The 18155-nt window shown below is 43.4% G+C and overlaps 1 protein-coding gene across 2 annotated transcripts in view; it reads right to left on the reverse strand.

The window, feature by feature from the left end:
• Positions 1-6444: 6444 nt before the first annotated feature.
• The window catches only part of LOC144292722 (uncharacterized), a 172113-nt gene continuing 160402 nt past the window's right edge, over positions 6445-18155 (reverse strand). For both annotated transcript variants that reach the window (XM_077863466.1, XM_077863465.1), the window contains one exon: positions 6445-6885. In XM_077863466.1, coding sequence (XP_077719592.1) covers positions 6501-6885 — 385 coding nt within the window. In that variant the 3' untranslated portion in view covers positions 6445-6500. The remainder of the gene's footprint in view (positions 6886-18155) is intronic.

Here is an 18155-nt window from a genome sequence, read left to right on the forward strand (position 1 = left end):
CAACTGCTGCCCTCAGATTCAGAACACCCATCTCCCGCATGGAGGGACTCAGGGTGCCTCCACCAGGGGGCCTTCCACACCGCATCATTTACAGTGGTCCCATTTGAGTCCCTGTTTAGATTTTTGTCTCATTTCCCCATTTCATTTTCTTCTTGATACATATTGCCATTGAAGCCACTGCTTCCTAGGGTTGATGTACAAATTACCTCAAAGAGGGGGGCTTACAACAGAAACTTAGTCTTTCACAGTTCTTCAGGCCAAGGTCTGAAATGAAGGGGTTGGCAGGGCCGCGCTCCCTCTGGGGCTCTCAGGGAGAATCCATCCTTGCTGCTTCCAGATTCTGGTGGCCCCAGGTGTTCCTTGGCTATGGCGCATCACTCCACCCTATGCCTCCATTTTATGGCCTTTTCTTCCTCTGTGTGACTTCCAAAGACACTTGTCATTGGATTTAGGGTCCACTTTGATAATCCAGGATGACCTTGTCTCAAGATCCTTACAAAGACTATTTTTCCAAGTAAGGTCACATTCACAGGTTCCAGGGGTTAGAGGTAGACATATCTTTTGCAGGGGGCCACCTTCAACCAACTGCAACACTTGACATGTTCTTGTTTGTATGCTGTCCATCTTCCCCATGCTGCAGTGTGAGAGCAGTGGCCTGGTTGCCCAGGACCTAGAGCAGTAAAGTCTAGTCTATAATAAGTACTCCATAATTACGTGCTGAATGAATGAGAGGTTGTTGGCTTTCATCAAAGAGAATTTCTTCAGGGGGAAAAAAAAAACTGTATAAATAATTAAAAAATAGCTCACATTCTCTGAATGAGAAGTTAAGTAATTTGCTTGACTCCACAGTGATTAAATGGCAGGGCTGGCACTCAAATCCAGGTGCTCCTGGCCCCAAATCTCCACTGGGTTTTTTTGGGTGGTTTTACGCTCCAACCTTCAGATCTGATCCATGTTCCCTTTTTTTCTTGGCTCACCCGTGACATATGATTATATGGTCAGGGAGTGAGAATAACTCTTCTTACCCAGAATTAGGCGGACACCCTTTTTTTTTTTTTTAAGCAATGAAAACCTGTCTTTTAAAAAATGAGAAAATAATATCTTGTAACCTAATTAGAAGCATAACACTTGTAAAAGGTGCTAACATTATTTTCACCCTAAAAGGGAATGCTGGTTGATTTATTAAGTTATGCATAGTAAGATGTTAAATATATTTTGAGCACTAAATTTTTCCTTTCAAGTCAGTGCACATAAGAAGAGAACCCTCACAGAGACTAGTGCTTCTGGGGCTGAATTTAACACTATTTAAAGAAAGAAAACCTTAGCTAGAGGACATAACTGTTAACATGGTGATTTGTAAAGCCTTAGATTTCTAATAGGGTCTGACTGTTTCAAGGAAAACATATTTTGTTTCTAGGTAACATTTCAAGTCAGATTATGGACAAATGCTACAAAATTGATCTGTAATGGGAAATACTGTAATGTCACAAAGCATTATTTATATGCTTAATGTAACTCAGAGCATTAATTGCTAGGAGCCAAAATCTGTCCAAGCAAAACACGAACACACATCTCGTACCTCTTGTCTCTTACTATAGGTTTTTGAATGAATTCGAGTGTAACAAAAAAAAAAAAAATGTAGTTAGAAAATCAGCAACACCTGAAGGTTTTCTTCACCTGCTTGGATTATTGTAGTTGTTTCTTGTTAGCAAAGGCATGAATCCTATCTGCTCAGAAGTGCCCAGCAAACAACAGCGACATGGCTACTTGTTAGCAGCCCAACGAAAACATCTTGTGGAGTTAAGTGGTGGATGGCTGACTGGATGTTTTTAAAAGTCTTTCTAGACTGATTTTGCCACCTTTATAAAAATCTGGCTTCCTCCCAAGAACATGCAACTAAAATCTGGCTCTCTAGGGTCTTAAAACGAGTTTATAGTGCTAGAATTTCCCCCCTAAAAACCAATGAGTGCTGTAACATTCACTGTTTTGGCTCATGATAAAGTATTAAAAACTTGGATTTTTAAGTGGAAAGACTGTGTCATCAGTACTTAAAATGCTTGCGATTTATGTGAACTTGGCGCTCTTTGCACAGAATCCATCTGTACTGTCAATTCTGGTCAGTTCCGAGTCCGAGGCTAGCTAAACGTATTGTAGATGTAACCCATCCCACCATCCTGTGTGTCTTCCGTACCTCTATCACTTTTAAAGTAGAAATTGGGCGCACTTGGGTGGCAAATTCAGTTGTGTCTGCCTTCGGCTCAGGTCATGGTCCCAGGGTCCTGGGATTGAGCCCCTCATTGGGCTCCCTCTCTCACTGCAGCTCTCCCTGCTTGTGTGCTCTCTCTCTCTCAAGTAAGTAAATAAAATCTTAAAAGACAGAAAGGAAGAAAAAAACAAACAGTGTGCAACTCCCACTGAAGCACAGGAAAGAAAATGAATGTAAGGCTTGGTTACTTTCCTATCTTGGAGGTGCTTGGGTAGCTGGAGCACATGGCATTTCTTTTCTTTTACACTAACAGGCACAAACCAGCCACTATTCCCAAGTTCTTGCACACATTTCTCCTGGAACCCTCACAACAACCTCTGAGGCTGGTACCCATTGGGAAGAGGAAGAAGCTGTGTTGTGGGAGCAAACAACTCCACCATCTCAGGGGTCTAAAGCAACAGAGTCCCGTCCATGACAGCTGTGGTTGGGGGGTGTGAGCATCAAACATAGGCAAGCAAATGTGTTTGCACCCCCAACAATGCCCAACGTCAAATAGCATCCTCCTAATTAGAAATGGCAGGGCCAGGATACAAATCAGGTTCATCTGATGGGGGACCCCCACCCTCATAATTACCCCACTATGTTGCCCCCAATTAAAGAGCCTCTTGGAGAATCCACTGTTAATATTGCTGCCATTTTAAACACTGGTGGTCTTGCATGGTGAAATTTGTAAATTCAGGACCACTGGGATGAGATGCAGAATTGGTGGCATGGAAAGATGGGTCCAAAGGTGTGGCTGGATTGAGTTCTCCCTCTGCTACACAGAAGTTTTGTAGGTAAACAAACAACTCAATAGGTCACCTTCCTCCTGAAGCCCTATTGTAACGTGGACAATAATAATAATAATAATACTCAGCCCTCAGAGTAGTCACAAATACGCATGACACAATGCACATGCAAGAACCACAAGGACTGAAAAGTGACACACACAGAAAAGATTTTTTTCTTTTTTTTAATTATTTTTTATTGGAGTTCAATTTGCCAATATATAGCATATCACCCAGTGCTCATCCTATCAAGTGCCCCCCTCAGTGTCCATCACCCAGTCACCCCCACCCCCCGCCCACCTCCCTTTCCACCACCCCTTGTTCGTTTCCCTGAGTTAGGAGTCTCTCATGTTCTGTCTCCCTCTCTGATATTTCCCACTCATTTTCTCTCCTTTCCCCTTTATTCCCTTTCACTATTTTTTATATTCCCCAAATGAATGAGACCATATAATGTTTGTCCTTCTCCGATTGACTTATTTCACTCAGCATAATACCCTCCAGTTCCATCCACGTCGAAGCAAATGGTGGGTATTCATCGTTTCTAATGGCTGAGGAATATTCCATTGTATACATAGACCACATCTTCTTTATCCATTCATCTTTCGATGGACACTGAGGCTCCTTCCACAGTTTGGCTATTGTGGACATTGCTGCTATAAACATCGGATTGCAGGCGTCCCAGCGTTTCATTGCATCTGCATCTTTGGGGCAAATCCCCAGCAGTGCAATGCTGGGTCATAGGGCAGATCTATTGTTAACTCTTTGAGGAACCTCCACACAGTTTTCCAGAGTGGCTGCACCAGTTCCCATTCCCACCAACAGTGTAAGAGGGTTCCCTTTTCTCCGCATCCTCTCCAACATTTGTGGTTTCCTGCCTTATTAATTTTCCCCATTCTCACTGGTGTGAGGTGGTATCTTATTGTGGTTTGGATTTGTATTTCCCTGATGGCAAGTGATGCAGAGCATTTTCTCATGTGCGTGTTGGCCATGTCTATGTCTTCCTCTGTGAGATTTCTGTTCATGTCTTTTGCCCATTTCATGATTGGATTGTTTGTTTCTTTGGTGTTGAGTTTAATAAGTTCTTTATAGATCTTGGAAACTAGCCCTTTGTCTGATACATCATTAGCAAATATCTTCTCCCATTCTGTAGTTTGTCTTTTAGTTTTGTTGACTGTTTCTTTTGCTGTGCAGAAGCTTTTTATCTTGATGAAGTCCCAATAATTCATTTTTGCTTTTGTTTCCCTTCCCGTCATAGATGTATCTTGCAAGAAGTTGCTGTGGCCAAGTTCAAAAAGGGGTGTTGCTTGTGTTTTCCTCTAGGATTTGGATGGATTCTTGTCTCACATTTAGATCTTTCATCCATTTTGAGTTTATCTTTGTGTCTGGTGGAAGAGAATGGTCTAGTTTCATTCTTCTGCATGTGGATGTCCAATTTTCCCAGCACCATTTACTGAAGAGACTGTCTTTTTTTTCCAGTGGATAGTCTTTCCTGCTTTGTCGAATATTAGTTGATCATAGAGTTGAGGGCCCATTTCTGGGTTCTCTATCCTGTTCCATTGATCTATGTGTCTTTTTTTGTGCCAGTACCACACTGTCTTGATGACCATAGCTTTGTAGTACAACCTGAAATCTGAAATTGTGATGCCCCCGGCTCTGGTTTTCTTTTTTAATATTCTCCTGGCTATTCGGGGTCTTTTCTGATTCCACACAAATCTTAAGATGATTTGTTCCAACTCTCTGAAGAAAGTCCATGGTATTTTGATAGGGATTGCATTAAGTGTATAAATTGCCCTGGGTAACATTGACATTTTCACAATATTAATTCTGCCAATCCATGAGCATAGAATATTTTTCCATCTCTTTGTGTCTTCCTCAATTTCTTTCAGAAGTGTTCTGTACTTTTTAGGGTATAGATCCTTTAGCTCTTTGGTTAGGTTTATTCCTAGGTATCTTATGCTTTTGGGTGCAATTGTAAATGGGATTGACTCCTTCATTTCCCTTTCTTCAGTCTCATTGTTAGTATATAGAAATGCCACTGATTTCTGGGCATTGATTTTGTATCCTGCCACACTGCCGAATTGCTGTATGAGTTCTAGCAATCTTGGGGTGGAGTCTTTTGGGTTTTCTACATACAGTATCATGTCATCTGCAAAGAGGGAGAGTTTGACCTCAGGAGTTTTTCTTAAGGCCCTTTCTGAGCAGGTCAAGTGGGACCCCTCAGGCAGGCCATGCCTATGGATACAGGCTGCTGGTTCATAGTCTTTCCTTCTTGTGCAAAATGTTCTATGCAAGATGGATCTACTACTGGAAGAAACAGACTGCATTAAATGTCAAAGGAATCAAACTCAGCACTGGTTTTTTTTTGTTGTTGTTGTTGTTGTTGTTTTATTGTGGTGACAACATTCACAAAGCCCTGTGCATATGCAGCAGGGATTCAGAACTTAATTCAAAAGCAGATCAAAAGAGCTCTCTGCAATTTCAAAAACAAAACAAAACAAAAACCATCCAGAGCCCCAACTGAAAAAGGTCATGTAGGGTCTTGTTTTCAGAGGTGGAAACTGAGGCTCAGAGAGAGTCAGCTTGTGGTTCTCCCTTTCCCCGGATTCAGGCAAAGGTTAGACTAGAACTCCTTCTCCTACTCTAGCAAGTTCACTTTAAAACCTCCGCGATCTCATCTGAAAAATGGCCACAGTAATCCCTACCTCCGAGAAGAATGGGGATTGATCAAGGAAATGCCCAGAAAGTACTTGACAAAGCCAGTGCTCAGCAAAAGGTAACCATTTTTATTAGTATGCAAAGCAGGGTCCTTACACGGTTCAGCTGCAGACACTACTTATTTGTGCTTACTTTTAGGTTTCTGCCCATGGCTGGAGTGAGTAAGCGAAGTTGTGGATCAGAAAACTGTCAGAGGGTTGCTTGTTTTAAATACATGAAAGAAAGGTATTGTTGGTTTTTTTTTCTTTTTTATGTTCTCATCTTTAAAAAAAAAAAAAATAGAGGTTACATCGTTATTACCAGTAAGAAGCCGAGCAGATTTAACCAGTCCTATCAGATGGGTGGTGATCCCAACCCAGGGACGTGTGTGGCCGTGCTGCTAGGATATTAGCCATAAAGGCGCACGCAAGAGAGCACACCCGGGAGACTGAGAATCAGATGGACTCCCCAGCTGGAGGACTCTGGGCCAATTGTTTCGACTCTGCAAACCTCCTTTTCCTCTTCTGAAAAAGGCCATAAGAGTACTACCTGCCCTACCGGGTGTCTGGCGGAGACTCTGTGTAAAGCACTCTGCCCCTGGCCGGACACAAACAGATGCTTGATCAGTGGAGCCAGATGACTCTGTTTACAAAAACTTTTAAGGAACTGACAGTCATTTTGAGGGTTAAAAGGTATGCCAAGGAAATCTAAAGAAAATGTTTTAGAAGATAAACAGAATTTTATTTTCTGATGAGCAAACTTCCACGGATGATTCACACAGAAGCTGCACTCATTAGCCTCAGAAGGCCCTTCCTGAAGTCTTCTGGAAGGCCCATTGGCTTGCTGGTGGCTGGATTTACAAAGACATGGACTGAAGACCCAGTGGCACAGGCTAAAGATTCCAAATGGTCCAGCTTGGGGTGGCCAAAGAAAAAGCCATCACTGAGGTCCCAGTGATTGACAGAAGGCAGCTCCTTGGTGGCCTTAGGTAGGAACAGAGCCAGGCGGTAATGCACGCTGGAGTGACCCATTTTCTCCACAGCCAAAGCAGCCACTGGGACCTGAGGAAAGCCGATGGGTTTGCGGAAGGTACACTGATTGGTCACCATGAACCCTACCATGGGAGATGTCAGCAAGCTGGTTTTCAGGCCGCAGTATCTGGAAGGTTGAATGACAATGCTTATTCCAGGCTCCTGTGACCCTCTATCCCAGCCCAAGAATATGTTTCGGAGTAAAGGGCTCTAGCCTCAGAGGGCCACCATTCACTAGCTGAGTTACCTGGGCAAATTATTTCACTACCTTGTATCACAATTTATACAACAGAATGTTCATAACCATAACACCTACCCCAGGGGCTAGCAGTAGAAATCAGTGACGCACGTCACTTAACACAGTGAGCATCGTCCTACACGAAAGGACGTTCCTAGATATATAAGCGCTAAGTCCTACAGTTCCTAGATATATAAGCGCTCATCAAACATGGGCTATTATTAGTATTATCAATTCCATCTTACCTTTCTTCTTATTGCGAATAGCTGAGGAACTTTGGCATCAAATTGAGAGAGAAAACTCACTTATACAGATGTTTACCGTGTCTCTTATCTGTGCTATTAGATTATCATTTCTTTAAAGGACAGTGACTGTGTCTTATTTATTTTTTAAGTCAGTTGACTAGAAATGAGGTTGCCTTGAGATAAATTTGGAAGTTGAACAGGATCAGAAATAAAAGCATAATGCTGAATGACAGTCTCCCCACCACCACTACCTGTAAGGCCCACTTACGACCTAAACATTTTCAATGCACTGTCTTACTGTTTTCTTTTCTTGAGAAAATAAACTATGAATGTGGGAATTCATTGTAAGGGAACAATCAGGGGCTGCGGAAAGGTTTGACTACCAAGTCGTTCAGTGAATCACTCTTCACAGAAAAGCCACCAGTCTGCACCCAGGGAGGGGACGGCAAATACCTGCGGCTAGCCACCCCAGGCACCTGCCGAAGTCGCCCATGGTGACATTAGATAATGTTCCTTTGCTGACATGGAAAACTGTTCAGAGGGACACCTGGGTGGCTCAGCGGTTGAGCACCTGCCTTAGGCCCAGGGTGTGATCCTGGAGACCCGGGATCGAGTCCCACGTCAGGCTCCCTGCATGGAGCCTGCTTCTCCCTCTGCCTGTGTCTCTGCCTCTCTCTGTGTGTCTCTCATGAATAAATAAATAAAATCTTAAAAAAAAAAAAAAAAAGGAAAGCTGTTCAGTGAGAAAAATCAGGTTACAAAATGGTATGTACCATCTGATCTCATGTGTCATATAAGACATATTGGTTGATGTACTTATTGCCTAGAAAACATTTTGAAATTTGAAAGGATAGACTCCAAAAAACGTTTTCAGTAGTCATCTAGCAGTGGAGTTTTTGGCTAACTTTTTTCTTCTTTTTGCTTGTATGAATTTTCCAGAATGAACACGATTTGCCTTTGAAATAAGAAAAAAAAGTTATTTTAAAAAATGCCTGAATATGAATTTTATTTAAAAAAAAAACCACCGGAGTAGGATGCCTGGGTGGCTCAGTGGTTGAGAATCTGCCTTGAGCTCAGGTCGTGGTCCTGGGGTCCTGTGATTGAGTCCTGCATCGGGCTCCCCACAGGGAACCTGCTTCTCCCCTTGTCTATGTCTCTGCCTCTCTCTGTGTGCCTCTCTTTCATGAATAAATTTTAAAAAATAAATTTAAAAATAAAAAAATAAAAAAGCACTGGAGTGATGAGTAGCCTAGAAAAGCAAAACTCCTTCTGTCCATTAGGATCCCGCCCCTGGTTACCCTCACTGAGGAGGCTTCCCCAGGAATACCGGAGAGGGAGAAGGGAAACAAGGAAAGAAAAGCCTTGACTCCAAGATCCAGTGAGAATCCAATTCTTGGATTTTCATTCCCATGCTTCTTTGTTGCTATTGCTTTCCTGTTTCTCTGCCACTGGTTTTCTCATTCTTTTAGGACACTGACAGTAAAGAAATAATGCCTCTTTCCACAGGGAGAGGAGTATTTCATGAGCTCCTTGTATCTCTGAGCCAAACCATCATACCCTTAAATAACTGAAATGCAGAGGTACTTGCAACAGTCTCATCTATGGGCACCTGGTCACCAGGGCTGTGCCAGGTGCTTTACATTTTATATTTAATCTTCCAAACAACCCTGCAAGGCAGGTCTCATTTTCTCCATTTTACAGGGAAAAAAGTCAAAGGCAAGTACGCAGTAAGTAGTGGCTTAGGCCCAAACTTCCGGCTCTCAAGGGCCAAAGTTCACACTTTCTCCTCCATTCTGGCTTACTAGATGGTGTAGCCCAAATCTCCATTTGAGTCCAGCAGATGAACTGCATGTTAAGTGTTTCTATGCCTTTAAGAATTACATTTTCCTTAAGTGTTGCAAGTCAGTGTTACTGTGTTTGGACAACAGACCTCCTACTGGCAAGTTCATAATCCAATCTGATTTCCCTGGTAGTAATAACAGGGTACTTGGTGTAAAATTTATCTATTGTTTCTTTTCTTTCTTTCTTTTTTTTTTTAAGATTTGAATTTTTATCAGACTTTATATATGTATATATATATGTACATATATATATATGTACATACTCTGAAGAGTTAAGTCATTGCTCAAGGTGTATTACAAAAAAATAGTAGTTCTCTGACTGGTTATGTTATGGGTTATAATCTAGGTCAAGACGTTCTTAGAATGACCTCCACAGCACACTTACTCTTTGTGAGATACTGAGGGCACAGCACTGAGTAAGAGAATTCCTGCTCTCATAAGTTCTCTATTTTAGGAGATTGAGGTTGGGGGTGCGATGTGTGCACTCTTGTCCTCCCTTTGGAAAGAAGGAGTGGCTAGTTGCCTTCCTTTCTGGTTCCTCTTCCATGCTTCCCTTCTTTGTTTTCTCTCCCTTTCTTTAGCACACTTCGTGCACTACTTTGTTCCATACATGTGCTAGACATAGAAGAGAGAGCAGGGAACAACCTAGAGAGTGACTATTCCTGCCCTCGTGTAGCCTTTCTTGGTCTAGAGAGCATGCCATCATGTTGCCGTGTGATGAATGCTATGCCAGGGAAGGCACAGGGGCTCTGCAAGCTTGTAGCAGGAGGCCTGACTCAATCTTGGGTATCAGGGAAGACTTTCTGAGGAAGTAAGAGCTAAGTGGAACATAAATAAAATGTCACAACTATTTAAATGAATAGTAAGGGGAAGAGTCCTCCAGGAGGAGGAACAGCATATGTAAGGGCCCAGCGGCCAGAGATAGTAGGGCACATCCCAGGGATAACACAAGTCCCAGATGGCTGGAACACAGACTGCCAGAGGAGGCTGGGGAGAAGGCAGGAGCCAGACCGGGGAGGATCTTGTTGGGAATCTATCCTGGGCCAACAGAAAGCCAGTAAATGGGCTGTATGCAAGGCTGAGGCAAGATCAAGTTTGTTTAATGAGCATTGTGGCTTTGAACTGAGCAATGGGTTAGAAACAATAATGTCCCCAGGAGAATAATCCAGCAACTACCACAGTCCTGGCAAAGGCAGTAGTGGCATGGGCTAGGATAGTGACAGTGAATCGGAGAAAATGGAAGGGAACCAAAAGAGATTTTGCACAAGGTCTGATGTCAAGTCAGACTGAAGGAGACAAAAGGGCCCAAAAGGGCCCTAGATGAAGGGCCTGCTTTCTGGTGATTTCATTTGTGGAAAGAGGGAACGTGAAGAGACCGGGGGTGAAGGTGAGGAAAGTCCTGGGCTCTGTTTTGAACACTAGGATAAACTGAGGTGCCCACAAGACAAGAGGAGGTGCACAGTAAGGATAATAATATCACTAATGTTTACCCTGCCCTGTCCAATGTGCCAGGTCTTCCATTAAATACACAACTGGATTCTGTCCCCAAGAGACCTGTGGGTATATGGGCCCAATGCTCAGAGAGAGGTCGGTGCTGGACACAGGAGTAAAGACACTGCATTAAATCTAAAATTGGGGTCTAGGCAGGTAATGTAAAGGATTGAAGCTGGATGGGTGTGCCACATTCGGGTGTGGTGGGCTCGTGGTGAGCCAGAAAGTAAATACCCAGTCTGACCCTACACAAAATAGACTTTAAAAAATACTGGGCAGACTAAATAAAACTTGTGTGTGGCTAGCCTAGGTTTGTCTTTGTGGCCCCCAATTTGTGACCTCTGGGAGAGATGGTAATTAAGCCATGAGCGGGAGGGGTTGCCCAGGAGACAATGGAGAAGGGTGTGAACTCACATGAAAAACTGGCTTTGGGTAAGCTCCCAGTTGGCTATTTCTTGGGGTGCAGCAAGTGACTGATAAAGTGTCTGATTCCGATGCCACCCAATCACTGTGTGAGGCAGATGCCTACCATCTGTGCTTTCTTATCGCCAACTGGGTAAACTTTAGAACACAGGGATGTTTGGGAAGACCCCTTGTGTTCATCTAGTACAGGGCCCTCCAACACTGGTGTGGATCACAATCTCCTAGGGAACCTAGGAAACAACCAGATTCCCAGTATCCCCCTGGACCTCCCAAATCAGTCTGCAAGGGTCTGGGCATCCTGATTTTGACAAGCTTCCAGGGGATTCTGAGGCACACACCTGGCACAGCAGTGGCTTCTCTAGGCCAACCGCTTTGGGTAAGGAAACAGCTCAGAGAGACAAAGTAAGCTGCTCACCTACGTGCAGCTAGGGAGGAACATGGTCTGCCTACACTCTACTCTCACTCCAGCCCTTTCAGCTGGGTCCGTTAACCTTTCACACCCAGACTGAGTCCCAGCCCAAGGCTGGGACCAATGGGTCTGTGGATGGGTCATGGCTCAGGAAGAGGTAAGCGATGCTCATGTTCCTACCCTGACTCTACCCAACTCCGACAACTGGAGTCAGCGTCACCTCATTCCCCTCTTCCTAAGCTCCTGCCTCATTCCTTGAGTCCATAACTAGGTTCTAGCTTGACTCCTGTGCCAAAGCCCCGCACTTGTGTCTCCCCATGCTCTGGGTGCCCCTGGAGCAGATGTGTGCACCATGGTGCTTCTGGGTCTGTATCAGAAGCCCTGCTGCCATCTGAGGTCTGGAGAGAAGCATCTTTCAGATGGTAGGAGGCCAGCGGGCATATGGCACTGGCGCACCTTTTAAAGGGATGAGGCTATTTTTGTCACTCACTACAAATAGCAGAACTGGCTTTAGCTTGTGGTCAGTTACCTGGAATGCCAGAGCAGGATTCTGGCAACAAGTCTATCCCACCCTCCTGAAACTAAGAATAAGCACAAGCTTGGCAGCATGACCTTAGGGCCATGCCAAGTCCTCAAAGAGCATCACACAGGCAGCTGAAAGGGATATCAGCTCTGGGGAGTCTGCACGAGGAGGCCCCTGCCCAGGTGGTGTTAGTAGGTTATATGTTACAAGGAGAAATAGAGACTTGGGGGAACATACCTTACATGTGAGCATGTCTGAAGTTAAGAGATTAAGATGATAAAACTAACACGTAGGAATGCAGTGTGTGTCTTGCTATAAATACTTTATCTTCAGTCAAGCCTATTGGATGATTTTGCCTTTACAGGATGATTCTGGACAACAGAGCTCATTGAAATTAATCGTATGCAATGTCAGCCATTCCCACCGACGGCAGCCTGCACTGGTTAAGAGCAAACATGGTTAGATCTGGGTTTAATCGTGGCCCTGGCGCTGTGTTGGGGAGTCAATGTCCCCAGAGCCTCAGTGTTTTCTCATCTCTAAAACAGAGATAATAACACAGTCCTGGACTTTTGTGTAAATTAAATAAGGTGATGCGTATTTTATATGTCTTGGCTGATTTCTAAAACTTAAAGTTTTTTGTTGTTATTGCTGCTTGTTTAGTTTTTGAACCTTTGTGAACAGTTTTGGCCTCTAGGGGTGGAGACTTACATTCATCTTTGGGCCAAACTTTTCCTTTACTTTGGGAAGACTCCATGTGTAAGGACCCGGGTAACCAGCCAGTGTGTGGACGCTGGTGATCTCCCAGGGGAACTGTGGAGAAAGGCCTCTGGATTGTTCCTTCTGTTGGTTTTGGGACAGCGGACAACAGCAAAAGGAAGAGCAGAGGCTGGATGAGGCTTGGCGGCTGCCACACTTCAGAAACTTCGAGGAAGACTCAAATGAAAGGGAAGAGAGGATGGGTCCTGCAACTGAGTCAGAATAAGTTTGAGCCAATGTAACTTGCATAGTAAATACTATAGAACTGAACTAATGCTTGCTGCATTGTTATAACAGACGGGAATTTACTCAAGAGGCACAAAGTCTTGCCTGGTCGGTCTGTGGCAATGGTGTAAGCACACCCAATTGTGGAGTTAATTTTCTTTGATGGAAACCAGCAAATTGACCTAGACCACATCTTGAGTTTTTCTGACTTAACCACATCTCTGGGTTTGGTGCTGGCACCATGGCAGTGATCGGTTCTCTTCTCAAGTGGAGCTTAATCAAAGAGAGACAATAATGAATATGTGGAAACAAACTGAAGGTTTGTTCAGCAGGAGAGAGCTAGGGCCGTGTGAGATGCTGTAATGAAGGAGCCCTCCCCCCCCCCCCCCCCCAGATGGAAGCAGGTGGGAGCACAGAGCTTCTAAGGGAACGAAGGGAGGCCAGGGAGGCCCTGTGGCAGGACCACAGGGCTGGAGCGGAGAATGGTGGTGGATGACGTGGGAGAGGAAGGTTAGGCCCAATCATGCACAAACTGGATTTTAGCCCGAACAGAATGAGGAGCCATGTGGAGCTTTAGAGGGAAGCCGAGTCATGATCACATTTGCATTTCAAGCACAGCCCTTTAGGGAACAGGCTGCGGAAGGCCGGAGTGGATGTAGAGGCACCAGTGAGGAGACAAGGGGATCATGAGAACTGGGCCAGGTGGCAGCAAACTGGGATGAAAAGCTGTGGCTCCAGAGACATTCAAGGAAGGGTTCAAAGGACCAAAATCTGTGCCTTCTTGGCTGATTGGCTTCCACATCTCACAAAGGTCAGTGTTTGATAGTAACAGCACCTATAGCAAAAGTGGGGCCTCCTCCAACTACCTTCTAGTCTTTGGGGCTATTTTCCCACTTTCTAGCAGAGTATAATTTTAGGTTCAGGGTTTCCAAGTACTTCAAGAATATGATTCCAAACCTAAAGGAAATGACCATGCAAATAAATTCATTTGCAAACTTTTAAGCTGTTTTATTTCCCAAAGGGATGAAAGGGATATTTTGAACAAGCATGACCTGAGGAATACTGAGTTTTTCCTTCGGTTAGTTTTAGCACATATTGGCTTTATTTTAAAGGACAAATGAGATCAAGAAAAAAACAACAAGAAAGAGTCCTTAGAACTAAGGTCCAGGAAGACATGAGACTGAACAAATATCTAAGCAAGCCTTTACTCCATGCTGTGCTTATCTTGTCACTTGGCAATATAAAAATAAATAATAAAAATGATATTTTTAAACCAGGTTGCCTATCTCCAAACATAAGAAGCTGATGTAATGAGCTGGCGGTAGCTCACATTAAGAAAATGCCCAGACCCAGTGGACTGCAGATCATCACCACTGCAATTTCCACAGCGTATGCACCGGGTCCCCAAACTGAGCAAAACTAATGACAATCATCTGCTGTCAGAGCAGAACAATTTCTTCGCAACAGTGTTCTCGCAGGAAGTTCATTCTGGTAAATCAGTGTCAAAATGACAAGAAAATCCAACATGTCTCAAGAGGTACAATATATAATAAGCAAAAATCTCCAAATATGTGTTCAGAAACTGAACGTTAAAGGCGCTGATGAAGAACTCAAGACAAGAAAATGAAGGAAGTGGAACAAATTCATTAAAACATTTTGAATAAAAATAAGAAGACCGTGACATTATGCTCAATTAACAGGAAAACATAGTCTTAAAGGGTAAATGTGGTAGACGATGATCCGATTTTCTGGGACATCCAGAAGCTGAATCAACCATTAGAGATGGCTCTGCAAGACAGACGAGGGGAGAGAGAAACTTTTAACCTACACACTAACGATATCATAACTGTCGTGCTTTTTGTCTTTGCAGGACCTGCAGCAAAGTTAGAGTGAGAGATTTCAAAGAAGGCATCTCTGAAAAGCGAGATTGTTCCATCTTCCAAGCCCTCAAATTCAGCAGGCCAGGATGTAGTGATCATTCTTGCGCCTGCTGAGAGCAGGTGGGAACGCAAGAGAAGGAGGTGGGTGACATTTCCCCTACGCACAACACTCAGGGACATCCCTAAAATCCAGCATCTCGCCATTAGTTAGGGACACTGGGAGAACAAGCAGCTGAAAATACCTACCTTAAATCCACCTGGTGGCAAGAAACACAAAGAATACACAAAGAGCAATCTAGAATACCAAATACACCAGAATGACTCTCTGAGGGCTCTATCTTGAGAAGGCAGAGCCGCAGGAGACAGAGGATGGGGGATACAGGGTTTTCTTCTTTAGATCACCACAGGGTGATGTTGGAAATTGGTAGAATGTCAAGCTTCTACCAGGAAAAGAGGTGACTGAAGAAGACAAATACCCCAGCTCAGAGGGCCCCCCATCAGTCCACGCCTGTGCATGGCTTCAAAGCTTTTTGTATCCTTTGTTTCTTTACAATATTTACTAATTAATTTTGTGGCACAATTAATGCATGTGCAGTGTAGAAAGAAGAGAAAACAGAGATCAACCTAAAGAGGAACATTTAGATTACCCTTTATTTCCTAACTCAGCAATGACCAGCACTGACATTTTGGTACACATCTTTCCAGACTGTTCTTCAGAAAAGGAGATTTTTGTTTTATTCTGAATAAAACCAAGAGAGTACTGCAACTTGCTCTCTTCAATCAATTCTAAGTCAGGAACTTGTTTTCACATCGATAAATATATTTCTTTTCATTATTTTTGATCGCTGCCACACATGACCTTGTATGGATATGACATTTATTGCATCAATCCCCAGGCAATTTTAAAAACTTTTTCGTCTTGAAATACTTGCATAACTTAAGGAAAAGTTTGCAAGGACAGTACAAAGGATGCCTGCATATCTTTTATACAGAGTCATCCATTTGTAACACTTTGCCACATGGGCTTTAGCATTAACTCAGATTACTTCTGAGCTACTTGAGAGTAGGTTGTGCACCTTCCCCTCAAATACACAGCTCAGTGTGTAGTTCCTAAAAACAAGGAGAGCCTCTACCATAACAATAGTACAGTTAGCACACTCAGGAAAAGGAATACATTTTATTCTAATCTAATAGATAAAATTCCAAGTTTACCAGCTATCTCTATAAAGTGCTTTGCTTAAAAACAAGGAGGAGGAGGAGGGGAAGAAGGAGGAAGACAAGGAGAAGAGGGAGAAGGAAAGGAAGAAGGAAACTTCTTTTTTGTGTGGGGCAGGAGCTGATCCAGGTTCACATATGACATTTAGTTGTCATGCTTTAACCTGGAACCGTCCTTACCTTTTATGACATTGATATTTTTCAAGAATACAGGCCAGTTATTGTATGGCCTGACCTTTAATTTGGGTCAGCCTCGTGACTCCCCATGGTTGGATTGCGGTTATGTACTTTTTCTGGAATGCTATGTAAGTGCTAAGGGGCCCTTCTCAGGTCTCACATCTACAGGTCCATGGTGTCCATTAGACCATTAGTGATGTTAATTTTGACCACTCGATTAAGGTATTTATTGTCCAGTTTTTCTACCATATAGTTTTTTTCCTCTTGTCTATTTTATTTATTATGGTAAAATAGACACAACACAAAATTTACCATTTTAACCATTTTTAAGTGTATAGTTCAATGGTAGTAAATATATTCACATTCTTGTGTATCTTTTCTGTAGATTTCATTTAAAGATTTATTTATTTATTTGAGAGAGAGAGAGAATGCATGTGACCAGGGGGAGGGACAGAGGGAGAGAAAGGGAGAGAATCTCAAGCAGACTCCTTGCTGAGCACAGAGCCTGACTCGGGACTCGATCTCATGACCCTGAGATTACGACCTGAGCTGAAATCAAGAGTTGGATGCCCAACTGACTGAGCCACCCCGGCATCTTCTCTACTCTAGTTTTTATTTTTCCTTTTAACAAGTATTTTGTGGGGAGATACTGAGATAATCATAGTCTCATTCTCAGATACTGTTCTTAATAACCTTTCCCTCCACCTCCTACCCTCCTATTTAAATAGTATCCACCAATGATCCCTGCCAAGACAAAAGAGTAAGGCCTTACATTAATTCCGGCCCTTTCCCTCATTCCAGAGACATGGGTAGAAACTTTCTATAGTCATCGGCTCTGAGTCTGGGTGAGGAAATGCTCACCTGGATGATTTCCAATGGCCATTTCGCCCCTGGTAACTTCTGATACCATGTTTAGATCGTCAAATAACTCTTGGTTCTACTTTGAGCCCAACTCTATGCTGGATGTCAAAATATAAAAACGCATAAAGCAACAGTGCCTTTTCTTAAGCTATTTACATTTTGACGGGAGAGACACAAGTGGTACTTAAAGTGCGATGTGGTAAAGGCAACGTGACACTCTGGGCATGGAGGTAGCTCCCAGAGTACAGTAGGAACACAGAGAAGAGGCAAGTCTCACTGCTAGAGTCCAGGCTCATGGAGGTGAGCAACATGTGTCTGTAGGGGCTTGGGTAGTTAGGGGGTAGGAAGAGAGTGTGATCCTACACATAAAATATCAGCAGGGAGCAGTGGGAGATGAGGCTAGAGCAGAGGCAGGGCCAGAGCATGGACTTGGATGGATGATACGGTGTAAGCAGAAGATAACCCAACCAACAAGGTTTGATGATTCACCCTGGAGGCAGCAGAGAAGTCAGGCAAAAGGGCAGCAAATCCAGGGGCAGGAGACCAGTTGGTAGGATGCTGCAATAGTCTGGATGAGCAAAGAGTCTTGCTTGATGAGGACAGTAGGGGTGAGAGTTGTAAGGAGACAACAGATTCAATAAATACCTAGAAGTACCTGAGCATGGCAATGATGGGGAAGGAAGCATCAAGGTTGACGTTCACGTTTCCAACATTTCAGAGAAAAAAAAAGCCATGAGTGATATTACTTATCTCAACTATAAGTATAGTTGTATAGTCGATCACTAGAACAACTCTTCAGATAGATAGGGCCAGTAACTATGATACCCATCTTACATATTATTAAACTGAGATATGGAAAGTCAGAGAGACTTGTAAAAGGCCGCACAACCATTCAACAGGACCACAGAGATACCAAGCTTATCATAGCACATGTACAAAGAGATGATATAGAATTATTCAAAATGCTGGAACCAGAGAACCGTATGCAAAACAAAACAATGACTTGGATCCATACCTCACATTGTAAACAAAAACTAAAAATGGCTCATAGATCAAAATTTAGGAGACATACAGAAGAAAGCACAGGAGAAAATCTTAGTGGTTTTGGGTTTA

This window comes from Canis aureus, chromosome 21 (assembly GCF_053574225.1).
Source record: "Canis aureus isolate CA01 chromosome 21, VMU_Caureus_v.1.0, whole genome shotgun sequence".
In the NCBI taxonomy this organism is placed as follows: Eukaryota; Metazoa; Chordata; class Mammalia; order Carnivora; family Canidae; genus Canis; species Canis aureus.